The sequence below is a fragment of the Agelaius phoeniceus genome, chromosome 7, assembly GCF_051311805.1.
Source record: "Agelaius phoeniceus isolate bAgePho1 chromosome 7, bAgePho1.hap1, whole genome shotgun sequence".
Classification (NCBI taxonomy): domain Eukaryota; kingdom Metazoa; phylum Chordata; class Aves; order Passeriformes; family Icteridae; genus Agelaius; species Agelaius phoeniceus.
The window spans coordinates 43,566,800-43,581,538 of record NC_135271.1 but is presented as its reverse complement, the minus strand read 5'-3'; the positions used below and the strand labels follow the sequence as shown (position 1 = coordinate 43,581,538).

The window sequence follows — 14,739 nt, the reverse complement described above, 5'->3', positions numbered from 1 at the left end:
AGAAGAATAATTACTCAACTGCTTTGAATAAATTGTGGTACCCTAATGCTAATCAGCTTTAGTAACCTCAAAAAAAAGGAAGTGAATGTACATTCATTTATATTCATTAACTAGGCAGGTTTTCTATTTCAGGAAAGCAGAAGGGTTATCATGAGACTTTTGTTTCTATTCCTCCCATAGAACATCAGTCTTTGGATCAAAAGCATGATGTTTCACTTTAAACAGATTTTTTCATGCCTCAGAATTTTCTCCTCAAAACCACATTGAGCAAAAATGATCAGAACCATCGATACATTAAAATAGTAGGAAAATTAAATAAAGAAGATTTGAACCCTAGGGACACTTGGATTTCTCAGTGCTGCTTCAAGGGATAAAGAATTTGAAAATCGTGATGTAAAGATGGCAATTATTCCTGACCTGAAATGACTTGAAAGCAGAGTTCAGTAGAGTTCAGTCAGCAAGATTTTTGTCACCCAAAGTCTGAAATGCTTTTAGTCCCACTGAATTCAGTGTGGTGCTCTCCAGTAAACACTGCCAAGCGTGATGTTTGCCCCACTCTCCAGGCTCTTGGGGCTTTTGCTGGACAAGTGTTTTCCCAAAAGGTGCCTGATTCTGCTTAAAGACTGAACCAAACAAGCCAAAACCCCTCCCTGCTGCTCAGTGAGAGCAACCTGCCCTGAGACACGGCAAGAGGATTGGTGAGAATGGCTACTCCTATTCACTCAAATAATGTAAATATGTAATATATAATGTAAATATGTTTATATACACACATCTGAGGTATCTGCAGACACACTATTTCAGCACTCCCTGGTACCAAAAGAGTCACATTTTGTGGCCACATGAACCCTGAGGCATGCCAAGGTCAAATACCACAACATGTATACACTTAAGGGAGGGTTTGCTAATCAGTGCCAGTCAGAGAGTAAAATATTCCTTCAATGCAAGAGGAAAATCCAGGTCATCTTGGCTTCTCTTGAGCCATTCAGTTCTGACCAACTGCTTTCTTCTGCAGGACAAGCTAGTAGGCAGCAGAGGCAAGGAGCACACCATAAATTCACTTTCAGAGTGAGAAAAAACCCTTCCCAATGACAATGCTTTGTGTTCTAAGGCAAAGGGAATGAGAAAATGAAGCATCAGGAGATATCACAGAAAAATACATATTTTCCTCTTGTCTTTGTGGTTCTTAATTTGGGGGGGGTGGAGGGGTGCTTTGTTTTGGTTGGTTCATTTGGTTTCATTTTGGGGGTTTTTTTGTCATTTTTAAGGCAGTTCTTCATTAGAATGTAGCAGAGCATCCTGCTATGGATGAAGCACAGTGGCCAAGGGGTCAGGCTATCAGTTTCAAGTAATATAAGACAATTCAAGTGCAAAGTGATGTATCTGAAAGACAGAAAAAAAAAATGCAGAGCTTTATTACCAAAAAGGTGAACCAGAAAATAGCATACAAAGAAATACAGGTAATTCAGTAGTAAGGAGAGAGGGAAATTCACCTAAGCACTGCCATGACAGGAGTCCCAGCAGGGGCTCAGGCTACATAGTGAGAAGGACTATTCCCTAAGACTACTTGGACCAACATCAAATACCTTTAATTTTCACTGGTGCCTATTGAATTGAATTAATGCAGTGGAGCTGTCTGGTACCCCAAGAGGCCCCTGGCACAAGTGGCAGCTCCAAGAGCAGAGCATTCCTGTCTGGTTTCCATCCCAGGCAGAAACATCAGTGTCTCATGGAAGGCTTGCAGGAGCCCACTGTGGCACTGGCCATGCAGTGTGGGCAAGCTGCCTTCCTCCTGACATCTTAAAAAAATTCAGGAGCAATTCTTCACCTTGATTGTTAAAGACTAAAACCAAAACAACCGTAATCAATTACAGCATTCAAGGCCCAGGAGGAAATTTAAAAAGGAGCTCTCAAGGTCAGGGATTCAGTGGAAATAGGTCCTTGCTGACAAGAGGCAGAGCTTCCCTGAGCTGGTGGCTACATCTGCAGGACAACTGCACCAGGTGCATTTTCAGCATGCCAGGGAAGCCAACAGGAGCACATGGAGCTGGTTGGCAGCACACAGAAGGGTTAATCCTCAATTCCATGACAGAACTTAACCCAAATAAGGTCTATGATATCGAGTCCGGAGGGAAAAGAAATCAATTCTGGTTCCCACGGGTAGGATTTCACCACTTGATTAGAGAAAGAAATGAATCTTTAAAGCATACTTACAGGAAAGGTATTTTCCATTTGCATGAAAGATGGGGATGGCTGCATCCCAAGTTAATGAAATCAAGTCTTCTGTGCCTGTTTGAGGATTTCATCTATTTGAATTATGCAAATATCAAATATAGCTTCATTGTGTAAAACTTCAAAATGAGAATGCTATCCATATTATCCACAGGGGCCAAAATTATATCCCCAGTTCCCAAACTTAACATTGTTTCACTGAAGGCCAGAAAGAGGTTGTGAGTTTGTCCTACAGCATTGTGTTCCAGCTATGACAGTCAATTTAGAGGACATTCCTGCCTGTCAGCAAATAAACATTTAGTCATTTCAAATTTCACCTCCATTTGATAAGGTTAAAGCAATTCTCTCGTGGAGATAGGGGCTCAGAGGAGGGTTTTGAGTGGTAGTCATCAGGCACAGGGGGGCTGACAGCCACGTGGGTTTGGAGGAGGGCACCAGGGCAGAGGGAGCTGGGCAGCGAGAGGAGGAGCAGCACAGGGATAGCTTACCCCTGATTCAGAGACCAGAACATGCAGGAAATGATTCCTCCACCTCCAGGCAGAGATCTGGATGTGCACCAAGAGGGACTTGTGTGGTCCCAGGTCACATTTCTCAAAGTTTCCTTTTGGCAAAAGGTATTTGAAAGGTATCTGAAATGTTCAGCTTGCTTAGGCTTGCTGGACCTTGCAAGTTCAGCTGTCTCCCAAAGGAGGATGCAGAGCCGCACAGGCCACACCAAGGAGCACCAAACATGACTTTTCCATTCCAACCTTTTCCTTCCAAACCAGCAGTCCTTGGCTTTATGACCAGAAATCTGTCCCCCCTCCCAGCACAGGCTACCACACCACAACTTGCAGAAATGATCACATTCTGTACCCAAAAACTGAATGAGTTCAGTCTCAGTCTCTGCTTGGAAAACTGTCCCTGGCCATGTCCTTCTCATGATTAGAAATTTTCTCATTTCTGTCTGTACTCATTCATGGCCCCTATAGACCTATTAGTTCTTGTGCCAATGCTCTCATTTAGCTCAATGCAGAGAACATGGCAGTATTTTGTAATATCAGAGTGTTTGCACTGTAGGACAATGTTTCCTAAATTGTCAATATGTTCTTAGTAATAGAAAAGAATGCATTCAGATGTTGGCTTGGACCAGGAGACAAATAGAAAGGGGACATTTAAATTCCAAGTTGCTATCAAAAAGCTTTTTAGAATTCAGTAGATGTGTATATGAGCAGGAGGCAGGAAAAGGGAAGGGAATCCAGCCAATGGAAAGCTTCAGTCTCCAGACATTAACTTTAAACAATGAGTTCCCAAGGCTGCCTCCAAGTACACCAGGTGGGGAAAAATTTCCAAGAAAGGGCACAAGGGAAGCACTGAAGGCAAGAAGAGGAATACAGTCACAAACCTCCACAGGCACAGACACTGCTCCAGCTGAGGGGGGATGGCTCTTTGTGCCCACCAGACCAGCAGTTTCAGAAGAATTTTCTCATTTTGCTCTTCTACTACTGTTTTTTAGTTGGTTCTTTTTATAGCAAATCTATAGTCAGCATGGATTTAAAGCTCTTTAAATGTGCACTTAATCAAGGGTACTACAACTTTCAGACTCCAATCTCTAAGCTGGAGAGGAAGGTGTGCAGGCTGGAAGGAATATTCTTGCTCTGCAGCTGTAGGCAATTGCAAGCTGCTTGAGATAACCTGACTTAAACAGGCTGGGCTCCTTGGGCAGTGTCTGAGCATGTTTAACCTGCCAGGCTTAACCCAATGGACAGTGAGATCAGGCTGATTGTGCCCAGTCACTCTGCATACAGCTGTTTCTCAATCCCTTTTGCAAGGCTTTCAAACCAGATCTTCCTCTTTCACTCACCGCCCCACTGTACTTACAGATAACTCAAAGCCAGCTGTATTCTTTGTTTGCTACAATAAAAAATGCAAACTCTTTTTAGCTCTTGTTAAAGATCTGTCTCCCCATTCTCCAGCCACCTTGGGAGCCTTTTTTTCCTCCAACCTCAATATGGGTAGTTACACATGGCATTTTTTCAAAAGTTCAAGTTTAAAAGTAAATCTATTGTAAACCATCAAACTTCAGTAGCTAAGTTATTCCTCTAGAATCATCATCCAAGATTTCAAAAGTTTGTGTATGTCTGAAAATGCCAATACATGCTTTCACACACTCTGGCAGAACCTGATGCCATCATTTACTAGCACTAAGGCTTAGGTATTTTGGCTTTCAAGACAAAACAATCCTTTAAACACCATCTCATGAACACCTGTAACACAACCCATTTCACCCATTTTAGACAAGCATTTCTTTCAAGCAGTCAGAAGGGTCTGTTGAGTAATCCTGTGACAGAAAGTCAGACAGCTTTTAGCAATTTCACTGTCTGAAGGACAAGGGCAAGCACCAGCCTGCTTGCTTTTGACTCCTGTTTGACCTTCATCACACAAGGCTGCTTCTTATCTCATGGTTAAAACCTGACATGTTAGAAGTTGTGTTCACAAGAAAGGCTGTTTGAATATCTGTGTGCTCTGCTGCTGACGTACTGCAACCTTTAGCTACCTTAAAAGTTTTATTCTGATTCTTGGTTCAGTCTTAGCAGATTCAAGAACTCTCTTCTATAGATGCCTTTAAGCATTACTAAGGGATTCAGCTGGTGAGGAACTTCATTTTCAGTGTCTTTATGGGACAAATGTCAGCTTTCTTTTCAAACTCAGCTCAAAAGTTGTCTTTGTTGGAGAGAGAGAGAGACAATGTGAGGCACAGGAATTATAACATCAGCAAGTACTAGAGCTTATCAAACAAAACACATTTTGGTGTACACACAACAGAGGTAAGTAACACACCCAGAAATTAACACCTTTCTTTTCTTAAAAAGTTTACATTTTAGGGGCAAAAGGATGCAGCGAAAAATAAGCAGAATTTGAGGCAGAGCATTTCAATCCTTTTTTGTCTCTTGTCTACTCAAAAATTTTGTTCTACCATCTTAAAAAGCTCATGCTCCTGTTCCTGGCTGATGGCAGACAGATTACATGCCTGGTTTTGCATATACAGAAAGTTTCATATTGAAAGCAGACATACTGGGACAGACCTAGGACTACCCATTAATTTCTCTCTGTGATGATCCCACACAGAGATCTGCAGGAGAAGGAACCAGGGATTTTCCTGTTCTATTCACACCAAGGTCTTGGCAGTCAGCAGTATCAGGGGCTTCTAGAGTGGAGATTATATCTTGTTCTTGTCAGCACTATCCTTCAAGGTTATATTTAACCTCTTTTAGGATCTCATTTTTACATCTGGCCTCCACAACAGCGAGTTTCACAATTTAAATTGTGTGCCTTATGGTAAAAGGACTATAACAATTGCAGTTACAGCAATCTAATAGAAGGCATAGGTATATACTGAACTCCAGGGGTTTAGTTATGAAGGAGCAATCAAGAAAGCCTTCTAATATTTCTTCAAATCAAAATCACCTTCAGCAGCACCATACCAGACATAGCACAAAAAATCTGGGCATGAGGTGGCTGCTGTTTTAGCTGGGTAAGACAATCATTACACTGAACAGAAAACAAGCTGGCAATAATATATGAAAGAGAAAATCAAGGTGGATTTGCAGAAATAAGCAAATGAGCAAGGACAAGATATTTACACTACCCTCTGAAAGGGGCTGAGCTGTTTTGCAAGGTTCAGCTAGAGACTGGAGCAGATGCTGCCTGATCAAACATGGGAAAAGAAAGCCATTTACACCGAGGACAAGGATGGATGGCTAAGAAATGTTATCTTCTCTAATGAACCCCTGTTGTTTTTATACTGATGATTAAAGTTTAGTTTCCTGGTAATTGTTACACACGTGCCCCTGTTTGCAGGTGGTCGTCAAGCGCTTTCTGAGCACTCACAGAACTCTCCCTGCATGCTTCTGTAACAACATTCACCTGCTGATGGATCCCCAACTCTAACCTCATATCTGCATTTCAACTTAAATTCCTTATTCTAAAAATTGATCAAAACTGAACAAAAATGCTGTGTGCTTTTAAGAGGGAATTAATGCAATGAGAAGCTTACAGACAGCTTAAAAGGAAACATGGAAAAGTTAGCTCATCACAGTACCAGACCTCTTTCTCAGTTTCACCTTTCCTTGAAAGTCACAATTCATAAGATTAAAAGGTTCTTGGCAGACTCATTTAATCTATAATATTCTGGCCTTGATATTACTCATCCATGAACAGCAGAGATCAGAAGGATAACTGCTTTCTCACCTAAGCAGTATAAGTTTATGATACCCTCAAAAAAAGGCTGGAAAACTGCTACAGCACATTGTGCCAAATAAAATCTTAAATCTTCTCTGTTTGTCTTCTGTGGTTTAGGAACTCACCTGCTGCAATGAAAGGGAAGTCTTTAAGATATTGGTCAGTTCTCAGTTTCTTACACAAATGTTGCCTCTAGTAAACCAAGAAGTTATGTAGGAAAATCACAGAACCATAGAATGATTTGGGTTGGAAGGGACTGTGAAGCTCATGTTGCTTCAACCCCCTGCCTTGGACAGGGACACCTTCCATCAGACCAGGCTGCTCCAAGCCCTGTCTAACCTGGCCTTGGACACTTGTCCAAGTCCCTTTGGAAGGCATCCTGTTCTTCAGGTGTGTCAACCACACCACTCAGCTTGGTGTCACCTGCAGACGTGCTGAGGTGCACCCAGTGTGACACTCTGTGTTGTTATGATAATAAACAACAAATTTGAAAGCCTCACTAACAAAAGCACAGATATTAAAGTTCTTCCCCATTAAAATTCACAGGCTTGCAATCATTGTTAAAAGATAATGGCCCCAACATCAGATAGGAAAACAAAAGATTTAATTACAGGAACTGTAGTATAATTTGAATATGAAACAACAGAGGATTAGATAAGGCATTTAGCTTTCACAGGTGAAGATTCCAATAAATTATCTGTGAACTTCCCACAAATGACTCCTACCTTCTGAAACTGGGGAATTGCAAGAGCCATCTACATTTGAGATGGCATCTTACTCAGAAGAGAGAGCAAGAAAACAGAGAAATACTGGGAAATTAATGCTTAAGGCAATATTCTCTTGACCAAAGAAAAAGGCCAGTACAAGTCAAGCCACTTCATACCTGTAGCAACATCTGTATTTCTCCACTTTGAGAGAAATAAATCTTCCTGCTTTCTTATCCACTCTGAAAAAAAAAGACATTTCCCAAGGCCTCTACTTGTAAGAAAACATGTCTTGGATTGCCATGACACAGAGTGTGTTTTTCAGAAGCTGAGGTGACACAGCCTGTCCTGCCTGTTTCTTGGCTCAGGTTGCACAGTGAGGGATATTGCCTGAACTTCCCTAATTCCTTCTCTTAGCATTTACCTAGGAGTGCCAAAAGAACCAAGGGCCACTAGGTTTATTAACTACAGCTTGTAAGAGAAAGAGAGAGAGATTAATAATATTAAGTTTAAGGCCAACACGGGTAATGGTCCTTAATGAGGCTTAAAGACTTTGGGCAGCTGTAAGTACAGGGCAGAAGTACTTCAGGAATCTTAGCTGGGCACTTTTTCTCTGGGCAGCACAGATGCTGAGGCATAAAGAATCAAAAGCTGCAAGTCCCTACAGACCAGGTGAAATCCCAGCTTCAGACCAGGTGAAATCCCAGCTTCCTTGTAGGCATCAGGTGAAAGACAGAAGCATGGCCACAACTCTAACAAAGCACCCGGAAAGCATTCACTGTCCTCATGGAAAACCAGCTCTCAGGCGTCCCCAGAGACCCCATCTGCCAAGGTATCATACATGGGGAATTATGTGAATTCCATTAGTGGTGAATCTGCTCCTCTGACTACAGTATTTGCAGGGTGAGGTTGTTTTCAAAGCTGCAGACTTTTCATGCTGAAGCAATTTTTAAGTACTCTAATGCAAAGTGTAATCACACATTGATTTTTCCATTAAAACTACAAAAATCTTAAATACCTTGGGGGTGCTGGCCTCAATTAGTCCCTATTCTTCGATTCTATTTCTCTTGTTGTTGTTTTGCCATCCCTCAGTGTAGGAGGGAAGGAAGAGTGTCCACTTATGCTGAAAGCACAATCTTCTATTACATGAGTCCAGTTAAAAGCAGGAGTAGATAAATTGCTTTCTGTACAATAGGGAGGAAAATTATGCTGGGCTCTCCTCATGTTCCTTTTTAAATTGCTGTGTGGGAAACCTGAACATAGAGATGTCTGGATTTTGGAAGTTTCCATTGAGTCTATTTTACTGTGGGTTTGTTTTTTTTTTTTTAACTGACAGAAGTTCCCCCGCTCTTCAAAGGAGATTATTTGTACACAATTGCCCTGAGAAGCCATCATCCCTCAATGCAGCCTTTCCATTGTCACCTGTTGAATAGCTGAGCTTCAGTTTTGTGCTACCAGCATTCAACAGCACTGATTGGTTTTGCCACTGACACCAGGTTAATGCTTTTGCAGAGAAGGGGAAGACAAATTTTACCCAACACCAGCAGGAAAATAATTTGCTTTTATCACTTTTCCAAGAAGCAGGACCTGGGAAAAAAAAAAAAAAAAACTTACTAGTTACAGAGGGTGGATGCCCCAGACACCAGAGTGGCCAGACCCTGGTCTGTTGGTCTGAGTGCCCACCCATTTCAGTGCACTGAGCCTTCTGCTTGTCTTGTGGAATTCAAAGCCCTGCTCAGGAAAACCTATGGATGGAACCACCATATGAAACACAGAGAGATTAAAATCAAATCCAGCCTACAGGGTAGTCATCTTCAGACATGTCTGCAGCAAGGTGCCTGAAGAAAGGCAGCTTGATGGAATGATTAAAGAATTGAACCCCAAGGAGTCAATGAAGCTGAGTTTAAAGAACGTGGGCTGGAGCTGCGTTCTGGAATCTCATCAATTAGCTTATTCTTTTCATTTTTGTTCTATCCCTAACCTTTAGCTTTTTCAGTAGGGAAAAACCCAGCCAAATTCCAGCCTATGAAGAAGCATCTAATTTTCCTGTACCAGAAGTCTGTTGTCAAATTACACTGTGCCTGAGTCATACCTAGATGACAACCATGCATTTTTCACAACTACTTGAAGTACTCTGAAGTAATTTGCCTTCTGAAATTTTCCAAGTGCCTTACAAAATACACTTCTTCAGTGATCTTTGGAGAGGCCATTCCTACACATAATACCTTTATTCTGAGCAGAGCATTAAGCTGCCAGCAGTAGTATATGGCAAGAAAATGGTGCTCCATCTGAAGTTCTAAGAGATCCTTTGAAGCTGTGAGTCAAGGTTTTATCTAGATTCAGCTAATGGCTCAGTAAAGCTGGTCATGGTGTTCACAGAGGCTTTGGTGCTGTTATAGAATAGCCTGGCATTGCTTTAACAACAGCCACCAGCAAAGTGGCATGGCTTTGGTCAGGTCTGACTTCCTCCTGCCTAGCTTTCCAGCCCTTCCCTTCTGCCCATTTTCTTTTTGGCTTTGGATGGGTTTTTTTTTCAACTTAGAGACAGGGATTCTCTTTCATTCCATGTCACTCACCAGTGTCAGCAAAGCCTCTGGCTGCCCTTGCCCTGTAAAGCAGACCTGCCCTGAAGCTGTCTCTACCATACCACATCACAGGAAATCACCACTGCCATTGCCTTCAGGTTTACACTCAGTGTATTTGACACACTTAAGTGTTATACCCCACCAAAAGAAAATTAAAAACCTCCACTACGCTGCCTTTCTCAGATGAATGCACAGCTGTAGGTTATAACAAATTCTCTTGCCTGCTTATTAAAAGAGCTGCAGGATATCTGCTGTCCAGGAAAAATTCATCCTACGTCAGATGGCCTCAAAGCAGAAAAGTTGCAGCTCTGTAGAGGTGGGAAAGAGAGAGCAGTGGGAATTTCCTGCCCCACATGTCCCAGGGGAGCTGATGGTGCTGAATGGTACCAACAGGATCTCCAGCTGGGCAGGTCCAGCATCAGCTCTGGCTCCTGCAGCCTGCTGCAGCTACAGCAGTGCTTCAGTGCACCTCCACCAATACTTCCATAGCAGCCAGACCACTTGGATATTTCTCTTTTCTGGATGGAACACCTCAGGAAGGACAGATGTTTCATCATGGACAGGAGACAGAAGAATGCTGCCCAGATGTCAACTGGCAAAGCACCCACCAAGCCCAGCAGCCCCACTCAGTGGATCTGTGGAAACAGAGGAATGCTGCTCCAAAGGGCCAACTGGAAGTGTATAATACAAAGAAAGAGGATGTAGCAGCACAAACAGACCCTTATTTCAATGTCTGTACTGTGGTAGGCTTGAGGCTGCTTTATGCAAAATGATCAAGGCTTTTAGCAGAAGCTCAAACTGAAGCTGCCAAGGGAAACATCACAGAAGCTTTAGAACCGACTCCTTTTTCAGCTGGGATCATCAGAACTCACTTTGTTGTAGAGTCAGGTCCAGTGTGATGACAAACCACACAGCTGGTTTTGTACAAATGTGCTTCTGGACAGTGGCCAGGTTGGTGTAGCCATGGCCAGGGAGCAGGCACTGCTGGTGGTGCTTTCCCTCCAGGAGCTCATGTGGAGGCTCCTCACATACTGCTCCCCTCTCCCAGTGCTAACACTTCCCAAAGACTCTTAACTTACTTTCCTAGGGATTCTTAACTTACTTTTCTAAGGATTCTTAACTTACTTTCCTAGGGATTCTTAACTTACTTTCAGCTATGGAAGTGTTCTTTTTGTAATATTTATAATTATTGCACTAGTTGGAGCTGTCTTTTACGGAATCCTTCCTTTATATTCCCTTTCTCTGTTTGCTGCAATCCACTTATAACGTTTATAATTATAAGACATATGCCCTCCAAACCCACCCTTTCTTGAGAGCTCCTACAGCGTAGGGCCTCAGGTGTTGGAGCAGCAAGAGGTCCCAGTGGCACCTTGTCACCATTTAGGTGGTCACTGCCTTCATGGCCATAGGAGAAAGACAAGATCAAGTAGCCACAAAGACTAAATTGATTCCTGTCAGGGTGGGTCAAGCATATTAAGAGGTTTTAAATACTGTTAAAAGCTTGCATTTCATGAAAGAGCCATCAGCCAAGTGTTTTCAGACTTATTTCAGCTACCCAGTTTCTGCAGTGGTGTCACCCCTCCTGCAAGTATCAATACCATCTATAGCAAGTAATCTTTCAACATTTACAATTAATTTCCATGAACGTTCTCGAGTGCCACACAATAACATGACACTAAAAAAACATTATTTCCTCCCAGTGTCATCCTCTACTTAGCTTTTTCTCATAGTCAGATTTATGATTTTAATCTCCATTTTATAGAACTTATCACTTTTAACAACCAGAAGAAAATGCTAAATTGTTTTTATTGCTGTTAGATGTACAAAGACACGATGCTATATACTGTCATTTACATTTCACATTAAAAGTGAAATATGCCGTGAATGCGCAAGTATTGGTTTTAATTTGACCCATCTGTTAAATGAAAAACAAAGAGGACTTCTAAATCACAATATTTAAATTCAGCAATTTGTAAACAATTTATATGTTCATTTCTTCTGGGTTAAAACTGCCCTAAAGCATCACTGTTATGAAATCTCCAAATTAAATTGCTTTGCATTGTTCTCAGAAATGCAAGCCAGAGTTTCTTCCTCCTCAGTTTATTAATTTATTCCCCAAGCCAAGTAAATTAGCAAGGCTTGTATTAAGAGTCTTGCCACTAAAATAATTTTGGGGAATTCACACAAGTATCTCCTGTCTCCAGAAAGCTGAGAGCACAGTGGAAGTGTCAGATACACAGGAGGGCAAATTCCCTTATCATAAAGGTTAAAACCAGTTGCTTTTGTTTATTCAGCACTTCTGCAAGCAGCATTGCATCTCCTATTCCATGCTAGAGTACCAGGAAGAATCATCAAGAAGGGGAGGAAAAGCCATGGCAATTTACCTTCCCCTCTCAGCCCAGCCAGGATTTGGATCTCAGGTTTGGCTTTAATGGGAGGGAGAGCCACACATATCTAAGGATCCCCCAGGCAGCCCTTCAAGAGCAGATCCCTTTTTCTGCTTTGTGCCACAGGTGTGTTTAGCTCCACTGCTGAGCCTGAACTCTAGAAATCTGTACTGTCACTGGAGTGAGAGACACAGAGCCCTTTTAATAAGCCACAGATGGGGCCTCTCCACTCCTTGTGAGAGGAGATGATTTCTTCATTTCATGGCCTGACACAGGCCATTGCAAGAGCAGGACTAGATGAGGAAGGAGAGGATCCTCAGGGGAAAAAAAAACATTAAAAAGGAGGAAAAAAGTAATACAAAATCTAATCTACTTAAAGTTGTAGAAGTGGACAGATGCACAAATTTCAAGTCCCTCTCTGTCATATCAGTCAGAGCACCAAAAAGCAACACAGATACTGGGTGTACTGTGCATTTCTCTTCTAGATGGTTCATTTATTATATCCAGCACCATAATAAGGGACCCAACAAAACAGGAACTAACAGTAATGCTCAGGACATGATTGAGGGTGCCTATAAGACTATCAGCAAACATGGAGGCTGCATGGATCACTGCCCAGAAAGATTCCAAGCTGGTGGAATGACAGCTCCATTAGTTTTTTGTCTGATGAATGTGGCGAGAGAGATCAGAATCAAACATAATTTCAGGGTTACAGGCTTTCAAATAAAACCAGAGGAAAAAAAAAATTCAAAGAGGGCAACCGCAATTTGTGAGACCAAATCAGCTCTCCAGTCCAGCTTCCTTAATGCTCACATGCAACACAGCCACAACTGCTGAGGCTGAGAACTCTCCAAGGAGCATCCTGAATTAACAGGGAAATGCCTTCAGAGAGAGAGACAAGCTTGAGAGCTGGCAATACAGTCTTCCCTCCCATCAGCAGCCTTACTAAATACACTCATATTTGTAATTTAGTGGGAAAACATATATAAATATATAAAACACATATAAATACGTAAAACATATATATAAATATAAAATATTTATAGATAAATATATTAAAACATACATAAATATAACATACATAAAGTAGAGCTACTTTATAGCCAGGCAACTGTTGCCTATTGCTACCCCAAAGGTCAAGCTGCAACAGCCTGTCACTCATATTGCTGCATGTAATAAAATCCAACAGAAATAGCAGACAGTGATTGGATTTTTCCTTGTTTTTCCTTCCCACCTGTTCTAATGACAAAAAGAACCAAAATGACAGAGAAACATCAGGCTTCTTGAAATGTATCATTGCAACCAAAAGTATTATCCCTCATTTTGTACCACTTTCAAACCCTTTGGGAGAGCTTGGTGAGATAAAACCAGAGGTTTCTGGGCTTTCTTCCCAAGTGGAAAGGGGGTAGGGAGAGAGGGGAGGCAGAGCAGGACATGGCTCTTACCCAGGAATAAAGTGATCTGTCTCCTGGAGCTCCTGCCCTCTGAACTTTCACTTTTCCTCAGGTACTGCTCCTGGTGCTTCAGTCCACCCTTCACTGTCACAGCCCCCTTCTTGTGGATCATCAGGGCTTTCATCATGCTGTGGCACATGAAGGTGACAGAGCCCAGCACGATGATGTACACAGCAAAGGCGCTGAAGATGCTGGCTTGGAACAGAGCCCACCTGGAGGAGAGGCAGGTGCAGATGGTCATGTTGTGCTTCAGCTCAGGAATGTAGTGCCTGGGAGTAGGCTTGACACAGGAGCTCGTTCTCTCGTAGCCCTCGATGGCCTCCAGGGGATATTCTGTGCCCATGGCAAAGAGCAGGGGCAGAGCCACAATGAGGGATGTGCCCCAGACAAAGGCAATGAGCAGCTTCACCGTGCGGGGCCCGGACACGGCCTTGAACTTGAAGGGGTGGCAGATGGCCACGTACCTCTCAAAGCTGAGCGTGGCCACGTGCAGCACCGTGGCGTAGCTGCAGGCCTCAAAGAGAAAGTAGTAGAGCTTGCAGGCAATGTTGCCATTGGGGGTGGAAAAGGGACTCCAGATGGCACTGAAGAATTCCACGGGCATGCCCAGCAGGATGACCAGCAGGTCGGAGCAGGCCAGGCTCACCATGTGGTCAGTGACCTCCTTCTGCAGGTAGCCTTTCTTCTGCAGGATCCTGGTGACTTTGATGGTGATGCTGTTGCCCAAGAGGCCCGCGACAAAGATGCAGATGTAGACCAAGGCCAAGGTGATCTTGACCCACAGAGCCACCTCAAACTCCGGGACGTGGCTGTGGTCAATGACAGGAGAACAGTCTGAAGCGGGTGTCTTTCCTGCCATGAGCAGTCCCAGGGTGGAGGAGGTGCTCTCCTGCCCTCTCCAAGTTTCAACTTCACAGCAAACAGATTCTCCTCACTTTACCCCTCTCCCCGAGCCACACATGTCTGAGCAGTCAGGTATAACGAGTGTGTCTCAACCAGCCACACCTGTGGGCTTTGTTGGTTTGTGAGCAACAGTCTCTGAGTCAGTAAGTTAAACAGGAAAGTGTTTCAGCTCTTACCTTTCTTCATACCAAACACCTCTTGCTCTTTTTGGATTTTCCTCCTCCTTTCTCCATGGGGTGAAGCCTCTGTTCTC

The 14,739-nt window shown here is 42.9% G+C and overlaps 1 protein-coding gene across 1 annotated transcript in view; it reads right to left on the bottom strand.

The window, feature by feature from the left end:
* GPR39 (G protein-coupled receptor 39) overlaps positions 1-14,442 on the bottom strand; it is a 74,455-nt gene extending 60,013 nt beyond the window's left edge. Inside the window, exon 1 of the mRNA XM_054636398.2 lies at positions 13,575-14,442. Coding sequence (XP_054492373.2) covers positions 13,575-14,442 — 868 coding nt within the window. The remainder of the gene's footprint in view (positions 1-13,574) is intronic.
* Positions 14,443-14,739: the final 297 nt, after the last annotated feature.